General features: G+C 43.4%; 2 protein-coding genes across 4 annotated transcripts; one reads left to right on the top strand and one right to left on the bottom strand.

Annotated features, from left to right (window-relative positions):
• Window positions 1-357: 357 nt before the first annotated feature.
• LOC118424787 lies at window positions 358-3,039 on the bottom strand. 3 transcript variants are annotated; one of them, XM_035833564.1, is made up of 3 exons: window positions 2,890-3,039; window positions 1,116-2,021; window positions 358-687 (listed from the first exon to the last, which is right to left on the bottom strand). In XM_035833564.1, the coding sequence occupies exons 2-3, from the start codon at window positions 1,947-1,949 to the stop codon at window positions 553-555; spliced, it is 969 nt and encodes a 322-aa protein (XP_035689457.1). In that variant the 5' UTR covers window positions 1,950-2,021; window positions 2,890-3,039; the 3' UTR covers window positions 358-552. The 3 variants fall into 3 exon arrangements, with proteins under 3 accessions (XP_035689457.1, XP_035689465.1, XP_035689471.1); XM_035833572.1 differs by lacking the exon at window positions 2,890-3,039 and adding an exon at window positions 2,618-2,866; XM_035833578.1 differs by lacking the exon at window positions 2,890-3,039 and adding an exon at window positions 2,149-2,343.
• Window positions 3,040-4,130: 1,091 nt separating this feature from the next.
• LOC118423646 (zinc finger protein-like 1 homolog) lies at window positions 4,131-10,510 on the top strand. Its single transcript, XM_035831883.1, has 7 exons — window positions 4,131-4,343; window positions 5,443-5,554; window positions 6,536-6,729; window positions 7,726-7,792; window positions 8,390-8,620; window positions 8,918-9,044; window positions 10,061-10,510. The coding sequence occupies exons 1-7, from the start codon at window positions 4,242-4,244 to the stop codon at window positions 10,263-10,265; spliced, it is 1,038 nt and encodes a 345-aa protein (XP_035687776.1). The 5' UTR covers window positions 4,131-4,241; the 3' UTR covers window positions 10,266-10,510.
• The last annotated feature ends 896 nt before the right edge of the window (window positions 10,511-11,406 follow it).

The following is an 11,406-nucleotide window of genomic DNA, read 5'->3' as shown; positions in this document are numbered from 1 at the left end:
CACGCACGATCTGCGACTCGGTAACGAGCTCTGCGATCTCGGAGATCTCCTGCGACTTGTGGCTTATGTTAAGAACATGTTTCGCTGCACCGCGACCGTCGTAAGACTCCTAAAAATTGCCGGCGATCCCTAAAAATCGCAAGATGATCGTGAGAACACCGGACGTCTTACTCATGAAAATGTCATTTAGAGCTCGTAAACTAGTCTTCCGATCGAATCGCGCCTAATGTGAGGGGGCATTAACGTTAGCAAGGGAAAAGATGGAGCCAGTGTTTACTATGGAGAATGGTACCCAGGCTAATCACACCTCACACTACTAGTGTATGTGGTGTCCATCCTAAAGTTGTTTTTTTTTAAAATAAAATCCCCTGCAGAGGTAATTTTGCTTTGTTAATACAACGTTTGATTAGGGCCCTGCCCTTGACTATTAGTTTTCTTCTTCAAACATTTTACGTGCTCGTTCACAATCGAACAACAACAGTCTTGGCGGCTCTAAGGCAGATGTTGGATTTCTTCAGAACTTCCTTCTCGACGTTGCCTTGGTAACGGTTGTCATGGGTTACTGGGCCGCGGCATGTACATGCCCTCCACGGTGGTCGTGGTGACGTAGAACGGCGTCGCCAACGTCATGTTCTGGAAGCCCGCCACCAGGTACCGCCAGCTCAGCCGCGCCGCCTTGCGGATTCTCTGTGCAATGCCAAGACATACCGTCACGTATTGAACAGGTGGGGTGTTAAAAACCACATGTGTACAGGGATTATAATATTGTTTTTCCCAAGTCCGATATTACCTCATCACTTTGTCTACCTAATCAATATATTGATTAAACGGAATGATCGATTTTATTGGTCTATTGATTGATTGATTTCTTTTTGTTACACCATTTTCTTTCTTGCCAAAAAGCAGTTACTCAAGCAACTGGATATGATTATATGATTATATCCAGTTGCTTGAGTAACTACTTTTTGGCATATCTTATTACCTGGATGTCTAAGCTACATCGACGCATTTTCTTTATTGTCCAATGTGGATAGTTACGAGTAACGAATATGTAACTGTTCAACTAGTATTGTATAACGTTATATGGTTGGATAAAGATCCATTTGAAATCATACCTTTCTTATTTTCTTCTTCTTGGATTTCTTCTTCTTGATCGTCTGCTCTTCCACCACATAGATGTCCAATGTTTCCCGGGAGGCTTCCAGCTGTATGTACTTGGTGGACGTCGGCGAAAAGGTCACTTTCTTACGTTTCTTCTTCGACTTTCCTTCGACTTTCTTGGAAAGAGAGGGTGCCCTCTCCTCCGATGGTGTAAAGTTACCTGTTACATCGATGTTGGCAGAGTTCATTACGTTTTCGCTGGGGCGTGTCAAGTTTTCTGCATTTCTGTCCGTGTGCACTTCTGCTAAACACACTTTCTCGGTAGTTTCAGCGTCGCTCGAAGAATCATTCTCCTTTTCGCCAAGCTTTACACTTTCTCCTGTACCCCTGTCTGGATTTATTTCAGCAGAAAACACTTTCTCGATAGTGTTATCCTCGCTCAAGAAAGTCTCTTCATCGTCATTCGCGACAAGTGGCAGGTCCAAGTCTTGCTCCTCCCCGGGCCGTGCCCCCTCTCCCCCGCGGGAGTCGGTGCCCGTGTGGCCCGAGGAAGAAGGCTCCGTCTCCCGGTCGACCTGCCCGCCGTACAACATGTCCCCAACATCTAACCTCACGCTGCGGCGTTTCTGCTGTTGGGATTTATTAACTACTGTGGTATGGCTGGTCTTAAGATCGAAGTTCAGTTCTTCGTTTTCTTCCACGACGTCATCACGTAAAGTTGTTAATGACTCGTCCGACTCCTTGTGACGCGGGAGCCGTTCCTTAGACCTGGAGAACTTCTTGTACTTGTTCTTCGAGAACAGATTTCTTACTTTGAACTTGGCCTTCTTCCCTTGCTTGGAAGCCATGTTTTAGATGCCTGGAAACATGTACACGGGCGTCGTTGTCGTCATCGGCGTCGGGGTCAGCGACCGTAAGGACTGTGAAAGATAAAAGAAAACAATCGACTGAGATTTGATAACATTTACGTGTGCTCGTGACACTGTCTACCAACACGGAACAAAAACATGGACATTTCCGTCGTGTTACCTACTAAAGCCTACATACCTTCTAATACATGTGTAGTTCTATTCTCTGTCACCACCAACAAAACGGCATGATATCTTGGAAGCCCATATGTAGTGCTCAGTTATTCCCACTTGACGATTCTGTACACACCACCGTGGAATCCTTCACATATAGAGGCCCTAAGTCCGTGACCCAAGGCTGTGATATATTCTACCCGCGACTCAACACTCATGTCTAGTTATGTAATCTGTAGTAAGTTATCTGTTATAAAGGTTCCCCCGAGACTCTCGGGGGAACCTTTATAACAGATAACTTACGCCGAGAGGTTTGATACAGGCAGATCTAGAGATTTGGCGGTGACAAAACATAGCTAAGCTTCAGTACTAGTATATCCGATATGTAAACACAATCGCAATCCTTCACACGCCAACATAATCAACCCTCGGTTCCACGGTAAACGTCTTGTTATGATTACGAAGTTGTCTTTAGGAAAGGTACGGTCATATACCATACGTCGTATGGTTGTCGGTAATACGCTCGCAAACTGAGATCCGTGCATTTGTCGAACAAAAATTATTCAGCTGTCTGTTTACGGAAAAGGCTGTCGGAAATCCCTGTCGTCTATCGTTCTGTGCTTCAAAATACACATACAGTATTCATACTACGACGACCTACGACGTTCGTGACCGAGACTTAACACGTACGGACAAGTTTGCTAACGGCAAAGAGTTGCGAGTTGAACCAAAGAAACCAAAGAACTTAGCTCTGAGCTCCACGTACCTGTCGGACATGTTGGAAAGGTGCGTCAGGTGTTTACACAGGCCAGGCCTGGCCAGGTGAGACAACGCTACCTGTGCAGTGATTGACAGCTTGGCCCCGCCCCTTCCCCTATCCCGGGGGCCCGCGAGTCACGCATGTTCGGACCTCCATCATAATGGTCCAAAATTGTTCTTTCCTGGAATCCACGCCGTTTCTTGCAGTACAATGAACGTCTTTCTGGCGAACGGAGAGCAATTAGAAATCGCAACATCAGAAAGATGCTGAAAACCGCTACAAACTTGTGAAAACAAACAGATCAATGCGTCTACTTCGAGATAAGATAAGTACTGTTAAACATGAATATTGACTCCACCCGCATCTAGTAGATACCAGCTGCCGATAGGACGACGACACGATTGTACATTACATTCAGTTGAAATTATGGAACAGACTACATGTCTTTACAAATATTCTTTCATGGCATACAGGCGCGCAATAGCTCTTGGGGCCCAGCAAAAATTCCATTGAAAACCTCCTTAACTGAATTAAGGCAGGAATCGAAAGTTCACAAAACTTAAAACTCGAATTGAGACCACAGCGCATTCGCTCAGAAATGTTCATACCAATAGATACATGTTATTTTATATTTGTGAGAAGACAACGATTAAAGGGCTGAAGTGAAAACTTTCGAGGCAAATCTATTACTAGTAATTTTTCTATCTTATCATATGCTGTTCTCCTTATGATCGCCAGAGTGCGCTCTTAGCTGATTGATACATGCCCATCCCGACCCCTGCGCGGTGACCGGGTCAGCTTTAATACCGGAATTCAGGAGAATCCACCGGAAACCACATGAAGAAGTGCATAATCTATTGGAATGCAGTATGTTTTGATGAGTAAACATAGCAAGTCGCTATATTTTGGCAAAGAGTAATCTACATATGGCCCTGGAATGAAGAAATCGTCAGAAAATACCTGAGACGACCGGAGCGATCACCGACGCGCCCGGCGGCCATGTTTGTTTTCATTGCAGAAATAAATAAAAGTACAGAAAGCAAATTCTTGTCACAATCCAAGTAGATGACTATATCTTCTCTTGTATGCCAATATATAACAGCTTTTATAACAGAATTGCCATGTTTACTCATCAAAACATACTGTTTTTTTTCCGTAGATTATACACAGTCACTCCTTCATGTGGTTTCCAGTGTTTTCCTGTGGATTTCTTTGGATTCCGGTGTTAAGAGTGATCGCGCGGTGACCCTGCGCACAGGCTTAGGGGACGTGGAACCCAGGAAGTGTGTCATACAGGTTTGGTCAAAAATAAGCACTTTCTCTCCCAAAACAGGCGGTTCTCTACGATTTCCCTCATCATGGGACTCTGTAAGTGTCCCAAGAAGAAAGTGACGAACCTGTTTTGCTTCGAGCATAGAGTGAACGTGTGCGAACACTGCCTGGTCTCCAACCATCCAAAGGTGAGTTTTCATTCTGGTGTGTCGATTTTTGTGGTCGCGTCGTCTGCGTGTTTGTCTGAGCGTTTGGATAAATAATTTTTATCTCTTCACATTTGAAAGAAATATGACAAGCTCTACTTGTACAAACGCCATCTCGTGTAAATATTTCCAGTCCTAGTATTAAAAAAAGGAATACCATTCTTTCTGAACACGCACAAACGTTGCGAGTTAGTAGCGAAAATATTTTGTCTCTGATATGGATATGGGGAGGGACGGATAAATTTGCAGTACTGCGGGATCGATGAGTTTCTGCTTACAAAATACGATTTCCCTGTGACAGTAAATCGACAGTTTGGGAGAGTTTCCAGATATCGGGTATCACAAGTTTATTGTATGGTCAGAACGTGCATGGAATGTCCAAAACATATCACATGCAGAAGTCCTGAACTAACCAAGGCACGCTTTACATGGCATGACAAGTTTTATGTGGAATGTTTGCCTGTTTTCCTCATACATCATGTATAGTGTAACATCTATACAACACTTAGTCTGTAAATGAAAGAAGGGTTGTATTTTTTAAGTTGTGAGAGTTCCACAGCTGCAGCTCAATTCTACAATGCAGCCCCTGTTCTTCCATAAACAGCTGCACAGCTATGCCAAAAAGCAGTTACTCAAGCAACCGGATATGATTTTGGAAAAAGTCGAGACGTTTCCACTGGAATCCACCAGTTTTCGTCAGTGACACTAAAGTGATCTGGAAGTGATCTGCACAGCTGCATAGGAAACTTATCCCTTAAGTTAACCAATAAGCCCTCTCGGGGCACGGAGATCAGAACGCATGTGCAGTGACAGGACTAGATAATATGTCAAAGGTAAAGAGGAGCTGTTTCAACTGGAGCGAGATTCCTACAGGTCTAACCGAAGAACTCTACTCTACTCTACTCTACTCTACTAAAGTCCCTGTAAAAGAAAACAGTCCTTGTCAAGTCAAGAAGAGATACAGATCTTATTAACGCGTGATTTTGCAGATATGTGACATCAGCGATGATGATGTGTTGAGACATACTCAAATAGAAGAGGGCATAACAACAATTTGACATGCATGTTGTTTTGTCCACAGTGCATTGTGCAGTCATACCTGCAGTGGTTACAGGACAGCGACTACAACCCACAGTGCAGCCTGTGTGGAGGCGCTTTAGCGGACGGAGATGTCGTCAGACTTATTTGTTATGGTAAGTTACTGGTAGAGACTGTTTAGATGCAACATCATATCATAGGTCTACAAATTACAATATCTGTATCTGTTGTCAAATAGCTGGTATTCGGCACAACGCACCAGCTTCGCAGACATGTGGCGCAGCAGAAGTTGGTTACTAGTATATTACACTGAACCACTTGTCACACCTAACCTTTGCACATCTGATTGCAAATGCTGTATGAAGCCACGAATTCCACTCAGTGATAGTTCTAGGAAATTACGAGTCTTTGAACACGTCAATTCTTGGTGGTCAACTTAAGTACTTGAAGGCATGACTGTTTCTTGTTCTTGTCTGACCTGATTTAAGATGCTCAGTAGTTCGTATATCTTGATATAATATTTCTAACTTTCATTCCACATTCTGCAAACATCCTCCACTAATCCTGTCTGTCTTTGCAAAGACTTGATTAAGTTCTTAACAGCTTTTTCAACTTATCTACACAGATTGTTACAAAGTAGCTAGCTATCCATCTGTTCTATGCTCCAGATGTGTTCTAGAGAACTTCTGGTACTAACTCTACACAGACTTTGTAACAATCGATGCAAAACTGTTGCAGCTCATTGAAAAGCCGCAACAGAGTAATGTTTCTGTTTTTTGTATCGTGTTACACTACAGACATGTTTCACTGGTCCTACCTGAATAGTTTAACAGTCTATGTTATACAGAATTGTTGCAGATCATTGAAAAAATGCTACAAAGTAACATTTTCTGTTTGCTGTATCGTGTTCCAGATGTGTTCCACTGGTCCTGCCCAAGGAGTGTAAGTTGTAACAATCTATGCCCAATTGTTGCAGCTTGTTCAAAAGACTGCTACAGTGTAACATTTTTGTTTGCTGTATCGTGTTCCAGACGTGTTCCACTGGTCCTGCCTGAATAGTGTAACAATCTATGCCCAATTGTTGCAGGTTGTTCAAAAGGCTGCTACAAAATAACATTTTCTGTATCTCATTACAGATGTGTTCCACTGGTCCTGCCTGAACAGCTATGCCCAGAAGCTGCCGGCCAACACGGCGCCCGCCGGCTACACCTGCCCAAAGTGCAACAGCGGCATCTTCCCCCCGCCCAACATGGTATCACCCGTGGCCGACAACCTGAGGTCATGGCTGTCACAGGTCAACTGGGCACGGGCGGGGCTAGGGCTGCCGCTGGTAAGTCTGATTCTGTTGGTTCGCATCCAGGGCTCTAGCCAGCCCGAATTTTTTTTCCTTCAGCCAATTCCCATTGTTGTGAAAACCGTGAAAATTTACTTATCAAATTTCGTGGAATGCTTGATAAGAATGCTTCCAGGAGTGAAGTGAGACCTTGAAAAACGGGTTTTTAATGAGATTATCGTATGCAAAAGGGCGCCGACACACATCGTCAACAATCATAACTTTAACAATAGCAAAAGAAACAGTGTGTGGCTTTTACAGCCGTGGATGGCGTCCCCAAGCCGCCTGTAGCTCCCACCAAGGATTTTTGTCCATCATGGTTGACGGATTGGTTTTAGATTGTTTCTGTTACACGCGGCAAATTTCCTTCAATTGACGGAAAAACGGATGCTGGCTAGAGCCCTGTTTGCATCACATGAGTGGTTAACTGCCTTGTGGGGTAGCACATCAGTTCTATAGTTTGGTAAGAACCAGTTTCATAGGACAGGACTGGTCAGTATGATGCACTCACATCAGGACATACTGTAAATGCAGAAATGTTCACGGTGGATAAATGTTCGCAGTTTTCGCGGTGATCAATTCACCGCAAACTTAAAACCACCATGAACATTTTTCTGTTGTGGTATTGGACTGCAGTCTATGGTGTTACCGCGAACTTAAAACCACCGCGAAAAGTCCCTTGGCTTTTCCCGCTACCGCGAAATTAAGTCCCTGCAAACTTAAATGCATTTACAGTACTAGTACATGTATGTACCCCCATTCTTATGGATTAGTGTGGTGTGGTGTATTCTTTAATGTGATCAAGGTGTAAACCTGGGCCCGACATCTTGTTATAATGCTCCATCACTTTCACAAGGACTGCAACTCTTACCAGTCATGCATATCAGGGTTCAGAACAACCCTGCACGATTGGTGATCACCCCCAGACCACTGAAAGGTACCCAGACCATTGGGGTAACTTTCTAATTTTGAGTTGCTTTTTTGTCCCCACAGATAGAGGAGCACACACCTAGTACAGTGCAGGAGACAGATAGAATACAGGACTTACCTGCCACCACTGGTGAGTACTACTTCCCTTTTACCTCCAGGAAGGAGGTATTGTATTGTAGTTGGTCGTGTCCATACGTTTGCAGCTATAACTCACGATCCCTTTGCTACATGCGTTTGTAGGTGGCATGTCATCTGCTAGTATGTGTGAGATGGGGCAAATTTTTTTCATTGCAGGCAGTTTTTATAGGTAATGTAATACTTGAAACATCTTCATGACATTTTGGAAACAACTGGGTTGTACAAGAATATGCTAGAATACTTAAAGTAAAGAATAACTTGAAAGTTCATCTGGGTTGATAGAAGTCATTATTGAAATAGTTAAACTGTAATATCCAAAACAAAAATTCGACTCACCCAAATTTTCGACTGAATGGCACCAGTCTTTGTCAAGGAATGAACAATCCACTGCTTACTGAGTCACGTGTTCTATCTGCATAACGTGACGTCACAACAGCAGTGGATTGTTCATTCCTTGACAAAGACTGGTGCTGTTCAGTCGAAAATTTGGGTGAGTCCAATTTTTGTGTTGGATATTACAGTTTAACTATTTCAATAAGGTAAAAAATAGTAAATGAGAGAAGATAACAATACCTATTCCCCTGTACAGTTAGAACAGATGCAGACATGTCCGGCATGGTGGACCCCACCTACCTGCAGACCAGACCTGTAAACGGCCCCGCCCATGGCAACAGCACCGACCACACCCGGCAACAGCAGAACAGCTTCAGCCCCGCCCCCAGCAAGCCGGCAGCCTCGACCAATCACAAGCCTCCTCACAGCACGGCCATCAATATGTCCCACTTACAGACGCCTGCGGGCTTCTCTGCCGGAGCCAACGGTAGGTCAGATTTTCTTTGTCCCAAAGAAATGCATAGTCCAGTGGTTGCACGCTACATCTGGCACTAAAAGCTGTGAGTTTGATTGCACCTGGGTCTCTCACCTGACATGCATGCTAAGAAAGGGTTGCAGACTGAAACTGCTTAAAACTTTAGAGCCCATGTTGTTGATTTTCGTTCTTAAAATGAAAGAATAAGTGGGGTGGAAAAAACTTTCAAGCTGGATACTTATTTGTTTCTTTTTAGCATGTATCTATTTATGAAAAACTGAAATCAGCAAATTGTTATGTCCTTTTCAGACTCGTACTCCCCCAGGAAGCTTTTTGACTCCACGAAGGACGACAATCTGAGAAACACATCATTCGACCACGACGAGAACAAGTACAAGCGGAGATCAGCGCTCAACTGGTTCTCAAGGTGGTTCAAGTAAGTCTGTTTCTTTGTTTCAAGATGAGAACAAGTGTTCTTCAAGCAGAGGTTGGGGTAGGGGGATAGTAGTAGCCAGGATTTTCTACCGATTTTTTCACATGCAGACACAACACACAAACAGACACACACACAAACAGACACACACACGTACAGACACACACACAGAAACACACACATTCACAAACACACAAACACACACACACACACACACACCAATAACTCCATTTTTTATTGAGGTAACTACCAGATATCTGAGCCAGGGGTGAAAACTTCAGCAAAATTTAGGTACAGTTACAGCAATTAATATACAATTTGTATACTAGTAACTATTGCTGACGTCACTTCCGGTCTGGATGTGTGACAAAGGCTTTGATAAGGATCAGAGGACTGATCAAAAGCTTGTTGGTAAGCGCTTTATTTTGTGTGCGGATATCAAGTTTCAAATTGTAACCAGACCTGTACCTGTTTCAGTACCAAGTTTAGTTTATTGTCTTGAAACAACAGACAATAAAACCAGGCAGTGAATGAGTGAGAGGATTTACTGTAATTCCTGATTTTTTCAATGTGCTTTTAGGTTCACGATTTTCACGGTGACGACTGTAAGGTGAACTTATCATTACTGATAACAAATCACACAAGACACTTTTTCATACACACCTGCCGCCACCGTGAACATTTAGTTCCAAGAACAAGCTAAATTTTCTCAGACTGTGAAAGTTTGGTACCAGGAAGGCAAAGTGAATCACAATTCTATTCAAGTACAATTCAATCCCTACAACTGGATAAAAGAACAGATATTTACTTCCGGACATTTCGAGTGACATCCATCACTCTTCTTCAGCGTCGAATAAACTGGCAGAAAAATTCAATACAAGTACAACTAACGAGAAAAATTGGTTGAATCACTAACTGGTAAGGATCATATGCAAAAGTCACTCAAATGTAAATCATGTTAGCATCGTTCCCCATGGTCAGACAAAGTGAATTACATTTCCGTTCCTTCCCTCCAACAGATCCGTGGCAGGTACGCAGAAGAAGGACCCAGACGCCAACCTGAAGAGGTTCATCGTGATGATGGTGCTGGGGCTCATTGCCTTCCTGACCTTCATTGTCATCATGACCCGGGTCGGCAGGGCGGCCGCCGAGAACGACCCCTTCCTCGACCCCATGGCCAACCCCAACATCAGGGTGGCCCGCGACGCAGACATCCCCCAGTGAACCCCAACATCAGGGTGGCCCGCGACCAGGACTGTCTCCAGCTTTTTCACGTCCCTCACATTGTTTGGGAGTCCATGTTGTTGATTTTCTTTGTACAATCTCATTTTAATCTTATAAAAACACATTTTCATTAACTTTATGTAAGGATTTTTTTGACGGATGGTGTGAAATTTTCGTCCATCCCAAGAAGCATATTTCAGTCCCAGGATGGAAGGACTGGTCCTAGAGACAGCCCTGCCTGCGACGCAGACATCCCCCAGTGAAAAGCTGCTCTCTTTTGCTATGGTCCAATTTTGCTTGGTGCCCATCGGCGGTGAAGCCACAAATTTGTGCTGGTGGACTGCCGGATGTAATGTCCAAGCAGATCCTACGTTAGCATAAGATAGTATCAAAAGCTGGCAGAGGAGTGAAGCCGGCTTAGGAGTGTGTTTCACTACTGGACACCTCTTGGCTGACTTCACTCCTTTGCCAGTTTGGTAGTATTTTATGCCATTGTAGGATCTGCTTGGAGATCCGGATACAGTTGCCAACTATACTTTTGGGCCAGTTAACTCCTCTGACATGTTATCTGCACTTTTCCGGCGACATGTGAAGCCTAATAGAAGCTAGGAAAAGCACATTTACCTCTACTAGTAGCATTTTTTTAATAACATGAAAGTTATGGTTATATCTGCTTCAAGGTAAAAGCTAGCGTTTGTCAGAAGATGGTAATTGGATTTCCCTATTGTTGTCTTATTCTAGCACACGTAAACACTCATGCTGTAATGTTCTTACGGGTTAGACCATGGAGTGGTGGACATTTCATGTGAATTAGGTATCGGAAAAGTGATGCTCTTTTGTCAGTGGTAGGTTCATTCTTGCTGAGGTTCTGTACATCTTTAAATGTTCTTGGGAATTTTATTTTTTGTAGTTTTTGCAGTGATCTTTTCCCCAGAAATCATGATGCACAGAATACTGGTATGTGTTATCTATAAAAACTCTACTAGGGAATAGTTTCAACCGCCAGTTTAAGACTCTGCAAAAGCCTCCTTTCTCATTCAGACTCAAAATTTAGTCCCAGTGAAAATAAATGAACTTACAGTATACATTGTATATGATGTACACTAATTTGTAAGTCTTGGTGGTACTGCTATTTCTCCAA

Source organism: Branchiostoma floridae, chromosome 1 (genome assembly GCF_000003815.2).
Source record: "Branchiostoma floridae strain S238N-H82 chromosome 1, Bfl_VNyyK, whole genome shotgun sequence".
In the NCBI taxonomy this organism is placed as follows: domain Eukaryota; kingdom Metazoa; phylum Chordata; class Leptocardii; order Amphioxiformes; family Branchiostomatidae; genus Branchiostoma; species Branchiostoma floridae.
The sequence above is the reverse complement of the archived record's forward strand: the minus strand, read 5'-3'. Positions and strand labels throughout refer to the sequence as shown.